Genomic DNA, 19000 nt, shown 5'->3' on the forward strand with positions numbered 1-19000 from the left:
GGTTCAACTCCAGGTTCTGCCATTTACTCACTGGGTCACTTTTTTTTTTTTTTTTGAAAGAGAGAGCTCGTGGGCAGGGGAGGGGGCAGAGAGAGAGAGGGAGAGAAAGAATCCTAAGCAGGTTCCTGTGCTGTTAGTGCTGAGCTTGACACAGGACTCCATCTCATGTTACACGGGATCGTGACCTCAGCCAAAATCAAGAGTTGGACGCTTAACCGACTGAGCCATCAGGGGCCCTACCTTGGGTAAATTTTTTAGCTTTTCTAACTTTTATTATATTCAGGAAAATAGATGTTCTAGTATGGATGTCATGGATTTTTGAGAGAATTAAACAGGAAACTACATGTAAAAAGTCTGTCACAGACTGATGCACAGCAAACATTAGCTATAATTATTAAAGGAAGATTGTGTCTCCTTAAGAACACTATTGGACTTAACATGTGTTAACATATGCAGAACTTAAAAAATGTTGGTCTCCTAAAGAGTCATTATGTAAGGTAAGAATTGACCTCTCCAAAGCAAATACTCCTACCTCTCATTTATCTTCCAAGATTTCTATATTTTCTCCCTTTAGAAGAAAGAATCATTTCAGAAGAGCCCAGGTTGAGGAACACCAGGTGATACCATACAGACTGAGGGTAAGTGTCCTATTTTCTTCACCACCAGAGGGCACCACTAGTCAAGTCAATCTACCCGTCATAAAACACTTAGGAACTCTAGGAAGCTGTTTTTGCCCTTCATTCTTCTGACAAATATGTTTTGAGTACCTACAACATGCCAAACGTTGTAGTGGCTTGTATATAAAAAAGGAGCTTGTATAAACAAGACCTGCCATCCTTGTGGAATCTATAATATTGAGCACCTACTATGTGTCTGAGAGGTTCTATTAGACATGGGGGTGGAGGGTGGGGTTCAATTTGCTTTTGCTGTTTTCCTGCCCTTGGCTGTAAGCCCATGAGAACAATTACTTAGTGTCTACTTTGTGTCAGACAATGTGCTGGTTGCTGTGGATCCAGGCATGAATATGACACAGTTGCAAACTACTAATAAACAATGTCTTACCTGCTAGGATAAAAAGGCATGAGAAATTCCGTGGAAATAAGAGTTCTTCAGACCAAGAATGGAGAATCTTAAGTACATACTTCATTAACACACTAGGATATAAGCTTCCTACACAGGTATATGTTTATTAGCCACCTCCCTTAGGGCTATGGTCATTGTAGATATTTACTATGAGTTTGTGAGTTTGTTTGAAGCCAGGGAGCAGCTTCTGGTCTGTGTCAGTTGTATGTTCTAGTGGGTTAGGCTAGGGATCTACCATCTTCTGGGGCAGGGTGGGACTGTGATGAGTTTATGTGGGTGAAATGCTTTGAAGATGAACTTTCTGCCTATTTGTCTACTCACATCCTTGTTATTAAAGGTGTCAACATCATCTCCTACGTTTCCAGGTCAGCAATCTTCTTGTCCCTAAATTGAATGGTGGAAGAAGGGAAGTCAGAACCAGCAACACAGCATCATTTTGGGAGAAGGGGATGTATTGACTAAGACATTCTCCCTCCTCTGAAGTGAGCCCTATTTCCAGTGGATTTGGTTGCAAGACCTAGAAAGTAGAGTTGGGAGCTAGGGAAAGATTCTTCAAAATATTGAGATCTCATCTCTGATGAAAAAGAACAACAAAAATAAATAAACAATGCTCCTTCATTGTGGATTGTGCAAAGTGACTTCCTTTTAAAGGGTATGGTATACAAAGGAGGTGAAAAGGGTTACATTATAGTGGACAGACCTGACACACTACCTCAGCCAGGTGATTGAGGTCAATATCAACACTGATAAATCATGTGGATACTATGTGCCCTGATATGATGTAATAAAAAATATCATTTTACTTCTGTGATCTTCCACCCCAAAACCTATAACCCACAAATTCTAATTGAGGGACATTACACAACATACTTGATTAGTACTCTTCAAAACCCTCAAGGTAATCAAAAATAAGGAAAGTCTGAAAAACTGTCACAGTCAAAGGAAGCCTAACAAAACATAAAAACTAAATATAGTGTGGCATCTCAGAACAGAAAATGGACATTATGTAAAAATTAAGGAAATGTGAGTAAAAACTTTAGTTAATAATGTATCAATATTGATTTATTAGTTATAATAAATGTACTATATTAATGTAAGATGTTAATAAGGGAAATTGGGGTGCCAGGTACATGGTAACTCTCTGTAGTACCTCCTCAATTTTTCTTTTCTTTTTTCTTTTTTAAATTTTTTTTAACGTTTATTTATTTTTGAGACAGAGAGAGACAGAGCATGAACAGGGGAGGGTCAGAGAGAGGGAGACACAGAATCTGAAACAGGCTCCAGGCTCTGAGCTGTCAGCACAGAGCCCGACGCGGGGCTCGAACTCACGGAATGTGAGATCATGACCTGAGCCGAAGTCAGATGCTCGACCGACTGAGCCACCCAGGCGCCCCACCTCCTCAATTTTTCTATAAATCTAAAACTGTGTAAAAAATTGTCTACTGAAAAATCAAGGTGCCTGGTTGACTCAGTCAGTGGTGTGTACAACTCTTGATCTTGGAGTTGTGAGTTCAAGCCCCACTTTAGGTGCAGACATTGCTTAAAAATAAAATCTATTTATATTCATTTTTGAGAGAGAGAGAGTGTGAGTGCGAGAGGGGCAAAGAGAGAGAGAGAGAGAGAGAGAGAGAGAGAGAGAGAGAGAGAGAATCCCATGAGGTGCAGAGAGAGAGGGAGAGAAAGTGTGGAGCCTGGAGTGGGGCTTAAGCTCAACCAATGCAGGGCTCGAACTCACAAACCCTGAGATCGTAAGTTGAGCTGAAGTCAGATGCTTAATCAATTGAGCTACGCAGGTGCCCCCAAAATAAAATCTTTTTTTAAAAATGGAGGAGGTGGTGGTGCCTGGGTGGTTCAGTCAGTTGAGCATTGGACTCTTGATTTTGGCTCATGATCCCAGAGTTGTAGGATTGAGCCCTGTATCTGGCTCTGTGTTGAGGATGGAGCCTGCTTGAGAGTCTCCCTCTTAAACAAACAAACAAACAAACCATCAAATAAATAAATAAATTTTAAAAATGGAAGGGGTAGTAGCCAGAATACAGCTATGCCTTAGTATTTTTTTCTTTAAAGTTCCTATTTAAAGAGGCGCCTGGGTGGCTCAGTCAGTTAGGTGTCTGACCGCTTCATGTCGTGATTTTGCAGTTCATGAGTTCAAGCCCTGCATCGGGTTCTGTGCTGACAGGTCAAAGCCTGGAGCCTGCTTCAGATTCTGTCTCTCCCTCTCTCTTTGCCCCTTCCCCACTCTCTCTCCCTCTGTCTCAAAAAAAAAAAATTAAAAAAGTTCCTATTTATGGATCATTTACCATATGCTAGTAACGCTGTATATAGATGATCTCATTTAATATTTACAGTTGTTTAAGTTAGTTGTAATTAATCCTCTATTACAGAAGCTGATGAATAAGGAATGGATAATGTAAATCGTGGAGCCAGGATTGGAATTTAAGATCTTTTCAATCTCAAAATTCTAAATGTATGGAACTCTCATAGTATCCTGACTTTTCTAGGAAATGTTTCAGCAGTTATCACAGGAAGAGCCTTCCCAAGAGAAATAGGTATTCTAAATCACCGGGATTTAAGACTGTCTCCCATCTCACTTCACTTATGATTAACTTAAAAGTCCCTCATTTCCAGGTTGGATCTTCAAGCTGAAAGGAACTGTAGGGGGTCAAGGTCCAAGTTCAACCACAGTATTTCTTTTTAAGATTTTATTTTTAAGTAATCTCTACACCCCAGGTGGGGCTGGAACCCACAACCCCAAGATGAAGTTGCATGCTCCACTGAGCTAGCCAAGCACCCTCACAGTATTTCATTTTACCAATAACTGAGGGATAGCCAGAGCACTTGCCCCAAATCACAGAGAAGGGCCAGGAACCCAGGTTCCGTCTGAGTTATTATTTCTCTCTTTATTTCCCACAACTTCCTCTTTGTAGTTAAGAGAAGTAGAAGCTGGCCTATCTGCCTTCCCCATTTCTCGGATGGGAATCGCCCCCCCCCCCCCCCGGGTGACACACTGCCCTCCAAGGACACACTAGTTTAAGGGCCCTGCAAAAGATATGTCGGGACAATTGTTCCTGCCCATAAGTCCCATAAACTCAGCACATTCTTGTCAAGCACCTACTGAGTGCAGGGACGGCGGACTTTGTGTCACGGGGAGGGACCTGCAGAGGAACAGAGTTCGTCGGCGGATGGCTGCGAAGCCTGTGGATACACATACAGAGAGGAAGGGAAGGCGCTGGGCAACTCTAGGACCAGTGGTCCTTTCCCGGGAGCTCCCCAGGAATCGCGGCGTCGAGCCGCACAACCGTCATTTGGGGCCAAGGGCATCCCCTGTGGCTACCCTCCGCCCCCACAGCCTCTTAGCCCTTTAAGGGCGGGGGACACGCGTCAGCGTCACAAAGCGCCGCCACCGCGCCTGGTGGCGGAGAGCAGGCGGGGAAGGGGGAGGAGGAGGAGGAGGAGGGCGAGCAGGGCGGGGGAGGGAGGGGCGTGCGCACGCGCGTCGGGCCGCCCGCCGCCGAGAGCCGCCCTCCCTCCCGGCGCGCGCCCCTCCTCCCTCTCACCCTCCCTCCTTCTTCTCGGCTCCGTCGCTCCCGCGGCGCGAGGCGCTCTAGCTCTTCTCCACCTCCTCCGTCGTCGCCCCTCCCCCCGCGCAGCCGCCGCCGCCGCCGCCGCCGCCGCCGCCGTCGCCGCCGCCGCGAGACCCCAGCGCGCCGCGCTCCCCCCGCCCTCCGGCCCCGCGCGCCCTTCGGCCCCAGCAGCCCCTGAGGAGAACGAGAGGGCGAGCGAGCGCGGCGCTCCCGGGCCGGCTCGGCCCCCTCCCCTCACCATCGCCGGCCCTTTGCCGCCCTCCTCCGCTTCCACCCCTTCTCCCCCCTCCCCCCCCCGCCAAGTTGAGGCCCCCCCCGGGGGGGGGAGGCCCGGGACCGGGAGCGAATTCCCCTAACTCCTTCAGCCCCTCCCCCCGCCTGGCCCGAGTGTGAGGAAAAGGGCCCGGTCCGGCCCGCGTCGTGTGTGAGGAGGACTCGGGCCGGCCCACGGGCCGTCTGGGGCCTGGTCCGGCCCGCCGGGTGTGTGAAGACAAGCCCGGTGCGGCCCGGGCGAGGACGAGCGGAGGGGAGGGGCCTGGTCCGGCCCGGCCGGTGCGAGAGGACTGGGGCTCCGGCCCGGCGCCGCCGCCGCCGCGATGGCCCAGCAGCAGATGACCAGCTCGCAGAAGGCCCTGATGCTCGAGCTGAAATCCCTGCAGGAGGAGCCGGTGGAGGGCTTCCGGATCACCCTGGTGGATGAGTCCGACCTCTACAACTGGGAGGTTGCCATCTTCGGACCCCCCAACACCCTCTACGAAGGCGGCTACTTCAAGGTACCCCCACCCCTCCCAGCCCTGACTTCCCCAGGCGGAGGCCTTGGCTCCCTGTCGCTTGCGGGGCCCAGAGTGTGAGCGCGAGTGTGTAGAGGGGGCTCCTCACCTCGACAGCCCCCTCCCCCCATCCGTGGAAGCAGGAAGGCCTTGCTTACCAAGTGCCTTTTCTTTGTCATGGGGGCGGGGGCGGGAGGCCAGACTGCACCGGGAAATAGGAAAGCCTCTCTGGCTAGGGTAGTGGCTACCGGCGGAGGAGGGCTGTCTTTGTTTTGTTTCCCCAGCTGAGGGTGTGTGGGAAGAAAGGTGGGCTTTCCTTTCTTGTCTTCCCATCCGAACCTTCCCCGCGCCGGCTGGAACTGCCCCAGAGGGCAGAGTGACCTGCACTTACTGGGTTGGACCTTTCTTTTTTGGGGGGTGGGGGTGGGGGAAGGGTATTAGTCTGTCATTCCAGAGTCTGCCTAGTGACCTGACACTCTGAGGATTTGATGGGCTTCTTGCGTGGTGGTAGTTACAACTTTACATTCCAGTGGGCGGTAATGAATAGGACCCTAGGGGTGGTAAATAAGGGTGCCTGCGTTTTCTGGCCATTATCTTACTGGAGGGAACGCTGATTTAGCCCCCTTTCTGTTCTCCTTTCTCTGTTTACTTAATGGTGTTTCAAATGCCCTTTGTCCTCACCCTGCCACCAACTTTACTGCCCCCCCCCCCGCATGTAGAAATATCTGTAGACGGTGTAACGTGTACAGGAGATTGATCGTCTCCCACTTAAGAGAGACAAAATTGAAACGTTTTACCCAGGTGGTTAGCTTTAGCAGATGGGGTGGTCTCACAGATGAAAAGTATCATCTGAGGTGAGATGGTTTCACTGAGTAGGACTGTTCCATAGCCACCCCCGATTTAAGACAGTGGTTATTATCATTCCTGAATCCATTGATTTTCTTTTTTTTTTTCTATTCCAACGTAAATAACTTGGAGGTATTGAGAGTTTTTTGTTTTTGTTTTTATTTTATCATTTTTGTGGGGATGATCACGGACTGAAGGTGGAATGTTTCAAATGGTGGAGGCAGACAGGAAATTAGTGCTAAGGAATCCATTTAATTTTATTTCCAAAATTAAGTAAAATAGAGCAGTGTGAGTCAATCTTGGTTTGCTTTGAAGGGAGGGGCTGTCTTGGCATAAGTTTTAAGTGAGTATCTTAGTCATGTAGTTATGATGTACATTTTTAGGACTACCCAATTACTTTTGTTTTTCTATCCTTCTAAAGGTAGAAACTTCAGTGTCAGCTTTGAAATTGGGTCAACTTTGTAGAAAATGTGAAGAATTGACGGGGATGTTTAATATTCATGCCTGTGATAATCAGTGAATATCTAGTGAAAATACATTTTTAGAGCAGCACCCTTACGAACTGTATGCTTAATCTTTTGTGGTCACCATACACTGTACTTTTTTAGATGCATGTATTAATGTACCAGTTATTAGTGACAAATTGAAGAAGGTATTGCTGTATCTGCTGGCTAAATTTAGTGGCATAAAGTTTAAATTTCCATAAAGTGTCATTGTTTGGGGTAATGGATAGTCAAGGTGAGTGGGTACTAATTAGAATGATCTCCATCTCAGTGTTTAAAAAAAAACAACTATGTGAAAGGAAATAATGGGCTGCAAATTGTATTTTTTGCTGAAAGAACAGGAAAAGGACTGTGGAGAATCCTCTCAGTTTGAAAGAAGTAGTATGGGGAGAGGATTCCCTACTGGAATTTTAACTTTAACTTTTAATTTTAATTTTAAAATGTAGGATTCCCTACATTGATTTCAGTTAGGTGTTTTGTCATTTCAATCCTCTTTAGAAAGAATGGTTGAATTTCATTGTATATGTTAATTTCTTAATCTTCAATTATGATATTTTAAAATGTATGAAAATTCTTAGGTAGGTTTTATGTTTTAGTCTTGTGTGAGAATTTTGTCAATTTTGTTTTCTTATACTTTATTCCTTATTGTATGGCCCTTTATTCCAAAAGTCTTTCATTGGAAAAAGCCAAAGTTATGGTCATGAGCAGTTGACACTTGTGATAGGTCTAAAACCATTGTTTTTTATTTCACTGCTTTTGTCTTAAAACAAGGCTTTTAGTGTGTTCCACTACAGCTGCAGTTAAAAGTTGGCACAGACCTTTTTCTACCACTATTCTCCCTTATCAGATAGTTCTTGAACATTTAGTATAATTTATTTTCAAGTTAAATTCTTTTTTCTATTTTGGATTGTAGTTTCTGAAGGCAGTGGAACCACCATTCTTTAAATTTTCCATGTTACTCCTTTAACTTTTACATATTAATAGGCTTCTTACTGATCTTTTTCACCGTGAAATAGTTGGCTCCAGTCTGTTCTAACTATGGCATCTGTTGTGGTAGAGACTTGTGAGACCTGTATTTCACAAATTTATTTTGGATTCATGTTGTCTTTTTTAAATCTCTCAAGTCTGTGATTCTTAGCTTTGGGCGGGCCGGGGGGTGGTGGTGTTGGATGTATGATAGGCATAGGTAGTTTCTTGTGCCTGTTTTTCTGGATATTCTAAAATCTTTCTTGGCCTTGCTTTTTGTCCAGTTTCTTGGTCTCTTAGACTTACCGAGTGAACTTCTTTGCTGATTCGACTTTTTCCTCTAGGGATCAATCATTACAAAACACAAAGTAGAATATAGCTTAGAATAGAGAATACCTCTGAACGTAATTTTGCTACTGTGGAGCAAGTTGGAATTTTATTGTCAATGGAAGAATAAATTGTTGATCAAGTGAGCAGTTAGTTAATGATGACTTTTAACAAGTTTACCTCATTCCTTTAAAAAGTACTGTCTTTTCAAGTAAGTCCTGTTAATGATCATAACTTAGAATGGCTGCTTTGGGCTAGAACCTCCTTGGAACTCCTGCATTATTTATCTGAAAGCATGGTAGCAGTGAGTCTAGAGATCAGAAAGTGAGAGTGCCTAAGGGGGAACCTGGCTGTCACGGTTGGTAGAAAATGTGACTCTTGATCTCGGAGTTGTTGAGTTCAAGCCCCATGTTGGGTGGAGAGATTAAAAAAAGAAAGATAGTGCCTCTTTCGTGAGGTGTGTAACATAAAAGTTTAAATGATACAGAAAACTTAAAATATTGCAGTTAACCTTTTGTAGTTTTAATTTTATTCAGTATTTGAGAGTCAAATATAGGTGCCTTCCATTTGTAGAAAACTTCAAACTGATAATTTACAAAGTACTATATACTCAAAATTTTCTTTAGTAGGAGCTTCTTTATCAGACTTAACACTTGATTTATATTAAAGAAACTTAAAAAAATTTTTTTTAAGCTTGCGAGAGAGAGAGAGAGAGAGAGAGAGAGAGAGAAGGAGACACAGGATCTGAATTGAAGCAGGCTCAGCAGAGAGCCTGATGCTGGGCTCAAACCCATGAACTGTGAGATTACCACCTGAGCTGAAGTTGGATGCTTAACTGACTGAGCCACCCAGGCGCCCCTAAAGAAACTCTTCAATGATAGTTTTTTTAAATAATGGCTATGCATCATTTTCATTTGTTCTAGAATAAATGAATCTATTTTCTGCCCCCCTCAGAAAAAACAAAACAACAACAACAAAAAACCTTGCCAGGCTTACCTTTAGTGTCTGGCAATGCCCTTCCGATTATAGCATACTCTATTTTGTGACTCTAATTTTTTCTTTTCCTTTTTTTTCCTTTATCGTTTATTCATTTTTAAGAGAGCATGAGCAGGAGAGGAGCAGGGAAAGAGGGAGACACGGAATCTGAAGCAAGCTCCAGGGTCTGAGCTGTCATCACGGAGCTCTACTTGGGGCCAGAACCCACAAACCGTGAGCTCACGACCTGAGCTGAAGTTGGATGCTTAATGGACTGAGCCACCCAGGAGCCCCTGTGACTAATTCTTAATATAAAATTGAAACAGTTATTTTAAGACAGTGATTCTTGGGGTGCCTGGGTGGCTCAGTTGGTTAAGTGCCCCACTCTTGATTTTGGCTCAGGTCATGATCTCACAGTTAATGAGTTTGAACCCTGCATCAGGCTCCACACTGATCATGAGGAGCCTGCTTGGGATTCTCTCTCTCTGCTCTTTCTACGTGCACGGGCTCTCTCTCCCAAAATAAATAAATAAACCTAAAAAAGGGAAGACATTGATTCTTAGTCTTTTTGTTATATGGATCCTTTTGAGAAACCATTTTCTTTGGGAAAATATTAGCACATATAAACTGGTTTGCATACATTTTCTTTTTCTTTTTTTAAAGTAGGCTCTGCACCCAAAGTGGGGCTTGAACTCATGACAGTGGGATCAAGAGTCAGATTCTCTACCAACTGAGTCAGCCAGACACCCCAGTTTGTATACATTTTTAGAGGGTTAACTAACAGGTTAAGAATTCCTGTTTTAAAGGATTTGGATAGGCAACTTAACAATTAACTTTAAAATTATAAGCATAGTGCTTTTTTTTTTTTTTTAAACAGTTGTATGATGAGTCTGTCAATATCCTAATTCTTAATTGTTTCTCAGTTACTTTGAGAATGAGTACCTCTTAGTGCTTTTAGCTGTAACCTTTTCTGGAAGTTGAACTTGTCTTGAGTGCTGAGTGAACTAAGGCAACACTATAAATGGAAACATAGTTAATGTCTAGTGGTTTGGGGCACTACTGTAGTAAATTTAGTAGTTTTAGTGTTCCTCCTACCACCTCCCCCCACCATGGCATAAGTATAGCATCTCCGTATGTATTTTATTTTTTAATGTGTATTTATTATTTACTTATTTATTTTTAAATGTTTTTATTTATTTTTGAGACAGAGAGAAACAGAGCATGAGCAGGGGAGGGGCAGAGAGAGAGGGAGACACAGAATCTGAAGCAAGCTCCAGGCTCTGAGCTGTCAGCACAGAGCCCGACGCGGGGCTCGAACTCACGAACCGTGAGATCATGACCTGAGCCAAAGTCAGATGCTCAACTGACTGAGCCACCCAGGCGCCCCATTGTGTATTTATTTTTGAGAGAGAGAGAGAGGGAAACACCGAATCTGAAGCAGGCTCCAGGCTCTGAGCTGTCAGCACAGATCCCAACGTGGGGCTTGGACCCACAAACTGTGAGATCATGACCTGAGCCGAAGTCGGATGCTTTAACTGAGCCACCCAGGTGCCCCAGTATTTTTTTTTTTAATGTTTATTTTTTATTTTTGAGAGGGGGGAGGGGCAGAGAGAGGGGGACAGAAGATCTGAAGTGGGCTCTGTGATGACAGCAGCAAGCCTGAGTAGGGGCTTGAACTCACACTGTGAGATTGCAACCTGAGCCAAAGTTGGCTGCTCAATGCACTGAGCCATCCAGGTGCCCCGCATCTCAGTATTTTATAGAATATTTTTTTACCATATTAAGCTGATTCCAAAATGGTTTTTTTTCCTCTTTTTTTTAGTTTTTAACTTGTTGGAAATTGGGATGTGTCTTAAAATCCGTGAAGTCTTTTTTTTTTGTTGTTTCTTTAATGTTTATTTTTGAGAGAGAGCACAAGTATACAAGCGAGTTTGGGGGAGGAACAGAGAGAGAGGGAGTAGAGGATCTGAAGCAGGCTCTCTGCTGTCAGTGCAGAGCCTGATGTGGGGCTCGAACTCACCAACCATGAGATCATGACCTGAGCCAAAGTCAGATGCTTAACCAACTGAGCCACCCAGGCACCCCCATGAAGTCTTAAATCCCATCAGCCAGGTGGCACTTGAGATCTAGTTGTGAGAGAACCTCCCATTGAAATCTTGTAATAATTTTTTTTTTAATGCTAGCATCAGTGTCTTAAATTTGATAAAATAAGTATAGTTTCTTTTTGAATGAAGAATTTGAGTCCTAGTTAATATTTTGTTTGCAGCATGTTGATTCTTGTGTTTCAGAGATTTGTGTTAGTAAATAATACTGAGTATTCATCAAAGGCAAAGCACTGTATGAAGAGTAACTTATAGAGAGTAAGGAAAGTGTTAGGATAGGTAACCTTAGACCTTATATGAATAATCTTAAAAATCTTTGTGTAGATTTTAAAATATGAGGTGTAGGTATTATTCACACAATTGTAAATGGTAATTTAAATCAAACCTTTTATTTTTATTATTTTTTTTAAAAGGCACTGTTTTATTTTTATTATTATTTTTTAATGTTTATTTTTTAGATAGAGACAGAGTGTGAGCAGGTGAAGGGCAAAGAGAGAGGGAGACACAAAATCTGAAGCAGGCTCCAGACTCTGAGCTGTCATCACAGAGCCTGATGTGGGGTTCCAACACACAAACTTTGAGGTCATGACCTGAGCTTAACTGACTGAGCCACCCAGGCGCCCCTATTTTTATTATTTAAAAAAATATATATTAGTTTATTTTTGGGAGAGCACAAGTGGGGGGGGTACAGAGTGAGGGGGAGAAAGGATCCTAAGTGGGCTCTTTGCTGACAGGCTTGACAGTAGCAAGCCCCATGTGGGGTTTGAACTCCTGAACCATGAGATCATGACCTGAGACAAAGTCAGACACTCAACCGACTGAGCCACCCAGGTGCCCCTAAATCAAACCTTTTAAAGTTTGGAGGCCCATTAGAGCATTTGTCAACATAATGACAATCTGTCATGATAAAACGTCTGTTCCATCTTTGCAATTTAGTATTACTAATCCTAGTTTAAGGTTCCAGAAGAACCTGTCTTGTGGGAGACAAGTGAAATAAAGGAGGCCATCTAACAAATTGGTCCAACTCTGCTAGTTAGGGGGAAATAGCAGGAAGAGTTATAAATTCAGGGTTTAGGACTACAGAATTCCACCTTGCTGAAAGGTCATAGTTAAAAGATCTAATTCTTTTATGTTCCTGAACTTCTTTTGGACTGTTTCACATACAACTACAGAGATGTTAGAGCAAGACTGAGCCTCTTTGGATGTGTTCTGTCAACACAACTATTTTATTTCAACTTTATTCAGTAAGAAATTTGTCATTCAGAGTTTATGCTTATGTACCTTTAAGTGAGGTGATTCTGAAGTGAAAGGAATGATAGATACGAAATTAAAGAGATAATTTTAGTTCAGATTCCCAAGGTTTGATATATAAATATTATTCCATATTAAAATTGGAAAACTCAGATTTTGGGATACATATTTAAGGTTTGTAGACAATAGTCCACTTTAAATACTATACTTGATTTGTTTTAATAACAAATATAAAAATGTTTTTGTTATAAATAGTAAATTGAATTACTGTTGTGAACCTGTTGGCAAGGTAAGTAGAATGAATACTTAAAACATATTAAAAACCAAGCACACAAATGTACTAAAAACTTTGAATGCCATATCTAATTGTGGATACACACTACTAAGTACAGTATTATAGATATTAGTACCTAACATTTATTGAAGCTTACAATGTGCCACATCCTTTATAGGAATATTTCATAATCGTGTGAGGTGTGGTTACTGTTACTTTCATATAGGAAGAATGAGTCATAGCTCATTTAAGTTGTCCAGGGGTCTTCAGCTAGAAAGTTTAAATACCAAATTGTAGTACCAGACTGCTGGACTCTGAAGCCTGTGTTATTCTTTTACTGAGATCTTTTGCCACTTAGGATATGTTTGAAGGTATAAAAGTGGAGCTTTAAGAAAATCAAATTTATGGGGGTGCTTGGGTCGCTCAGTCAGTGAGTGTATCTGACTTGATTTCAGCCCAGGTTGTGGTGTCCTGGTTCATAGGGTCCGCCCCTGACGGGTTTTGCACCGTGAGCGCAGAGCCTGCTTCGGATTCTTTCTGTCCCTTGCTCTCATTTGCCCATGTGTGCATGTGCTCTCAGAATTGATAAGTAAATATTGTAAAAAAGAAAATCAGAGTTACGGAGTTTTTATAAGGAACTATTTAAAATTTTACTTAAGTTTAAAGGTCACAAGGGTAATATCTGCCCCTCCAAATTATGGGTCAAGATTGTTATGATGACATTGGTTTATATCTTAAGTTCACTGGAAAAAGGAGATTTTTTTTTGTTTTTGGATTACTTCAATTAGAGAATGATAAATCCTGTTGCAGAATGATTTTTTTTTTTTAATTGGCAAAACTGTTACTTTAATAGTAACTTTCTAATTACTTTAAGGGGCCAGTGGGTTAGTGCCACTGTTGAGAAATAGAAGTCTGAGAAAACTACTTTTGGGATTAGAAATGATACTATATCTCTCACAGAAATGATGGTGGGAGGATGATAGGAGTTACATTTCTTTTTTTTTTTTTTTGATGATTTTTTTTTTAATTTTTTTTTTTTTCAACGTTTATTTATTTTTGGGACAGAGAGAGACAGAGCATGAACGGGGGAGGGGCAGAGAGAGAGGGAGACACAGAATCGGAAACAGGCTCCAGGCTCCAAGCCATCAGCCCAGAGCCTGACTCGGGGCTCGAACTTCCGGACCGCGAGATCGTGACCCGGCTGAAGTCGGACGCTCAACCGACTGCGCCACCCAGGCGCCCCTTTTTGATGATTTTTAAAAAATTTACATCCAAATTAGTTAGCATATAGTACAACAATGATTTCAGGAGTAGATTCCTTAGTGCCCCTTACCCATTTAGCCCATCCCCCCTCCCACAACCCCTCCAGTAACCCTCAGTTTGTTCTCCATATTTATGAGTCTCTTCTGTTTTGTCCCCCTCCCTGTTTTTATATTATTTTTGTTTCCTTTCCCTTATGTTCATCTGTTTTGTCTCTTTAAGTCCTCACATGAGTGAAGTCATATGATTTTTGTCTTTCTCTGACTAATTTCACTTAGCATAATACCCTCCAGTTCCACGTAGTTGCAAATGGCAAGATTTCATTCTTTTTGATTGCCGAGTAATACTGCATTGTACATATATAGACCACATTTTCTTTATCCATTCATCCATCGATGGACATTTGGGCTTTTTCCATACTTTGGCTATTGTTGATAGTGCTGCTATAAACATGGGGGTGCATGTGTCTCTTCGAAACAGCACATCTGTATCCCGTGGATAAATGCCTAGTAGTGCAATTGCTGGGTCGTAGGGGGAGGATTTACGTTTCTTTTTTTTTCAACGTTTATTTATTTTTGGGACAGAGAGAGACAGGGCATGAACGGGGGAGGGGCAGAGAGAGAGGGAGATACAGAATCGGAAACAGGCTCCAGGCTCTGAGCCATCAGCCCAGAGCCCGACGCGGGGCTCGAACTCACAGACCGCGAGATCGTGACCTGGCTGAAGTCGGACGCTTAACCGACTGCGCCACCCAGGCGCCCCAGGATTTACGTTTCTTAATGCAGTATTGGCTTATACTTTTATTTATTATTATTATTTTTTCAACGTTTTTTTTTTTTTTTTTTTTTTGGGACAGAGAGAGACAGAGCATGAACGGGGGAGGGGCAGAGAGAGAGGGAGACACAGAATCGGAAACAGGCTCCAGGCTCCGAGCCATCAGCGCAGAGCCTGACGCGGGGCTCCAACTCACGGACCGCGAGATGGTGGTGACCTGGCTGAAGTCGGAAGCTTAACCGACTGCGCCACCCAGGTGCCCTTATTATTATTATTTTTTTAATGTTTGTGTATTTTGAGAGAGAGCAAGCAGGGGAGGGGCAGAGGGAGGCTGAGAGAGAGGATCCCAAGCAGGCTCTGTGCTGTCAGTGGAGAGCCTAATGCGAGGCTGCATCTCATGAACTGTGAGATCTCTCATGCACTGTGAGATCTCTCATGAACTGAGATAATGACCTGAGCCAAAATCAAGAGTCCTACACTTAACCAACTGAGCCATCCAGGCGCCCCATGATTTATGCTTTTGAAATAATAATGCCTATGAGAAAGAATGAAATACGGCCTTTTGTAGCAACGTGGATGGAACTGGAGAGTGTTATGCTAATTGAAATAAGTCATATAGAAAAAGACAGATACTGTATGTTTTCATTCTTATGTGGATCCTGAGAAACTTAACAGAAGACCATGGGGGAGGGGAAGGGGAAAAAAAAAAGTTAGAGAGGGAGGGAGGCAAACCACAAGAGACTCTTAAAAACTGAAAATAAGCTGAGGGTTGATGGGGGGTGGGAGGGAGGGCAAAGTGGGTGATGGGCATAGAGGAGGGCACCTGTTGGGATGAGCACTGGGTGTTGTATGGAAACCAATTTGACAATAAATTTCATATTAAACAAATAATAATAATAATGCCTTAGGGGCACCTGGGTGGCTTAATCTATTGAAGTCTAGCTTTGGCTCTGGTCATGCTCTCATGGTTCTTGAGTTTTAGCCCCGTATCAGGCTCTCTGCTGTTAGTGCCTGCTTGGGTTTGTTCCTCTGTCTCCCTCTCTCTCTGCCCCTCACCTGTATTGTCTCTGTCTCTGTCTCTCTCAAAAATAAATAAACATTAAAAAAAAAAACCTAAAGCACAATGCTGTAATACTTTTCTTACTATATTCAAGCACCATAGGAAACTTGAGCAGTTTAAGGTTAAAACTTTTTTGTTCCTTCATTTGAGTGTTAAAGTGATATATTCCTACTTCTAGCATCTTTATTTTTTTTTAATTTTTTTTTTAAGCATCTTTAGATTAGTACCATAGTTTTCATCTGTTCTGTGTCTGCATTTCCAACTTTCATAATTCATTTATCTGCTTTGCTGTATTTGCTTCATGGGCAGCTGATGTTTAATTTGAGGGATAAATTCCATGAATTTATCCTAATTTATCCTAATATCCTAATTTATACTAAGCGTGGCTCACTTAGTAACACACATAGTAATTCAGATTGTAAATATTGAATAATTACTGTCTTGTTGAAAATAACCGTAGCCTCATTTATAAAATAATATTAAGAATTGGCAAAGTTATAGCAGTTGGGGCAATATGTAGCAATCCTTTGTAGAAATAGAATAACTTAAAAATTTAGAAACCAGGGGCACCTGGGTGGCTCAGTCAAGGTTAGGCGTCCTACTCTTGATTTTGGCTCAGGTCATGATCTCATGGTTCATGAGTTCAAGAGTTGGCCACTCAGCTGACTGAGCCACCCAGGCACCCCACACATGTCATTTTTGATTCAAAAATAGTATTACTCAGGTTATTTACCCTATTTACCAAGTTGAATCTCACTGAATCAGTTTTGGATATTAAATGCGACAAAGTAAAGTCCACACTACAGAGAAGTAAAGATTAGCCACTAACAAAGACAGTATGAAGTTGTACAATAAGCTTTGAAAGCAGTTCTCAAAAAATTCTGAATTGTTTGAGCACTGTGGGCGTAGCATTGTTGGAGTGGGTATATAGCCAGCCTCCTGAGGTATTTGCTCTGGAGGGGGCAAAGCTCATTTGAATTCTGGTAGTTGAGTTAAAAAAAAAACAAATCAAAACACTTATTACTTAGGCCCATCTTGATCTTAATCACTCAACTGCCATTTCCCCCATTGGCTAAACAAAGATAATGATGTCTTCAAGCTGTTAAGGACTAAGCCCTGTGGAAAAACTTCAGTGCTAATGTTAAACAACAACAACAACAAAAAGTATAACTATGTCCTCAGGGTTCCCACCCTTAGTTCTTTGGAATTTGTTAATCATATTTCAACATTTACTCTGAATAAGAATGACAAAATTGGCTACACAAAGAAAGAAATGTCTTGTTGAAGATATGGAAATTATGTAGAATTTGGATTTGAGATTCAAAGAATCTTGTATTAAAAGGGCTTTAAAATGAGCGCACGTCCTGAGTTTTGAATTAAATCTCCACCTTATGTAACTTTTTTCTGAAGATTTTTTTGTTGATAAATTATGGAATAAGTTATGTACAGAAAGGTTCCTTAAATTAAAAATAGTACTAGTAAGTGGTAAAACTGGAAAAGTTACTTGAGGATGTGTAAGTATTGTATTAAGGAAATCAGTTATTTCTAACTTAAAAAATTTTTTTTCTATTATCAAATTGTGATCTTAGATTATGAGCTGTTTAAGAAATGCCACTGGATCGGGGCGCCTGGGTGGCTCAGTCGGTTAAGCGTCCGACTTCGGCTCAGGTCACGATCTCGCGGTCCGTGAGTTCGAGCCCCGCGTCGGGCTCTGGGCTGATGGCTCAGAGCCTGGAGCCTGCTTCCGATTCTGTGTCTCCCTCTCTCTCTGCCCTTCCCCCATTCATGCTCTGTCTCTCTCTGTCTCAAAAATAAATAAACGTTAAAAAAAAAAAAAAAAGAAAAAAAAAAAAAAGAAATGCCACTGGAGGAGTGCCTGGGTGGCTCAGTTGGTTGAACGTCCAACTTGACCTGATTTCGGCTCAGGTCATGATCCCAGGGTGGTGGGATTGAGCCCAGCCTCGGCTTGAGATTGTGTCTTTCCCTCTGCCCCTTTCCCCTGCTTTTACTCGCTCTCGCTCTCACAATAAAAATTAAAAAATAAAAAAAAGAAATGCCACTGGATCTTTGAATTTCCTTAGCATTTGCCATAGGACCTAAAAGATAAAAGAATAAATGCTTATCTTTTGGGGAGTCACATCCTTTGAGAATGGCAGCCCCCCCTTCCTCCAAATTCTGCATGCAATTTCGAGGAATTACTGGTATCTGAATTTTCTCCATAGACCTTAAGTGATTCAACCTGTAGTCTAAGACATGTGGTAGACTAAAGTGGCTAAGTATTTAGACTGCTCAGTTACTTTAGTTGTGCTTTCCCTTTTGGGAAGAAATTGCATTTTATTTGGATTTTGACGTTTTATCTATAGTTGCCAGGTTGCCTCAATTAGATCTAATGTTCTTGATGACTGAAGTTTTTTTTTAAGTGATTTTTTTTTTAAGTTTATTTACTTATTTTGAGAGAGAGAGAGAGAAAGCTCTAGTTGGGGAGGGGCAGAGAGAGAGGGAGGGAGAATCCCAAGCAGGCTCTGCATTGTCAGCATAGAGCCTGATGTGGTGTTTGAACCCACAAACTGTGAGATCATGACTTGAGCCAAGGTTTGATGCTTAACCACTGAGCCACCCAGGCATCCCGTGATGACTTAAGATTAGCTAAAAATTAAGATTGAAATCTTGGTTATATAGTATTATAGCAAATGATAATCTTTGTGTAGGGCTCCTCTTATAATTTAAATACTATAAAACTTGTTTAGAAGAGGTTAAGAATTTTAGAACAGTGATAGTGAGAGGCATTAATTACCAAAACCTGCCAACCATAGCAACCTGGACCTCTGTAGTCTCATGAAGATAAAGATTGCTAAGCCTCATGTGGAAAATTAAAAGAAATAAAATAAAATAATTAAACCCAGTTCTGTTTTAGCCTTTTTAGAGTATCAGAAGACATTAAAAAGAAATTTTAAAACTAGAAGTGCATTTTGGAATTTCTTATAAAGTGGAGGATTTTAAAAGAGCGACTATAAATGTTATGAATATTCTTATGGGGTTCTTGATGCTTTAAAAAATAATTAGAAGACTACATTTTTAAAGCTCTGCTTGTACTTTGATAATACTCTATGTGCACGCATTTTGTTAATAATTTTGGTAAAGTTTAGCCAAATATGTACCTATATTTTTCTTTCCCCCAATATACATAAAGTTTCCTAAATAAAAGATTAACTATACCTAGCATGT

The 19000-nt window shown here is 41.9% G+C and overlaps 1 protein-coding gene across 2 annotated transcripts in view; it reads left to right on the plus strand.

The window, feature by feature from the left end:
- Positions 1–5260: 5260 nt before the first annotated feature.
- UBE2R2 (ubiquitin conjugating enzyme E2 R2) overlaps positions 5261–19000 on the plus strand; it is a 114495-nt gene continuing 100755 nt past the window's right edge. For both annotated transcript variants that reach the window (XM_047065553.1, XM_047065564.1), the window contains exon 1: positions 5261–5440. In XM_047065553.1, the coding sequence (XP_046921509.1) occupies positions 5264–5440 (177 nt within the window). In that variant the 5' untranslated portion in view covers positions 5261–5263. The remainder of the gene's footprint in view (positions 5441–19000) is intronic.

This window comes from Lynx rufus, unplaced genomic scaffold (assembly GCF_022079265.1).
Source record: "Lynx rufus isolate CCGP_SWC_20201006 ecotype Redwood Valley unplaced genomic scaffold, mLynRuf1.p SCAF_10, whole genome shotgun sequence".
Lineage (NCBI taxonomy): Eukaryota > Metazoa > Chordata > Mammalia > Carnivora > Felidae > Lynx > Lynx rufus.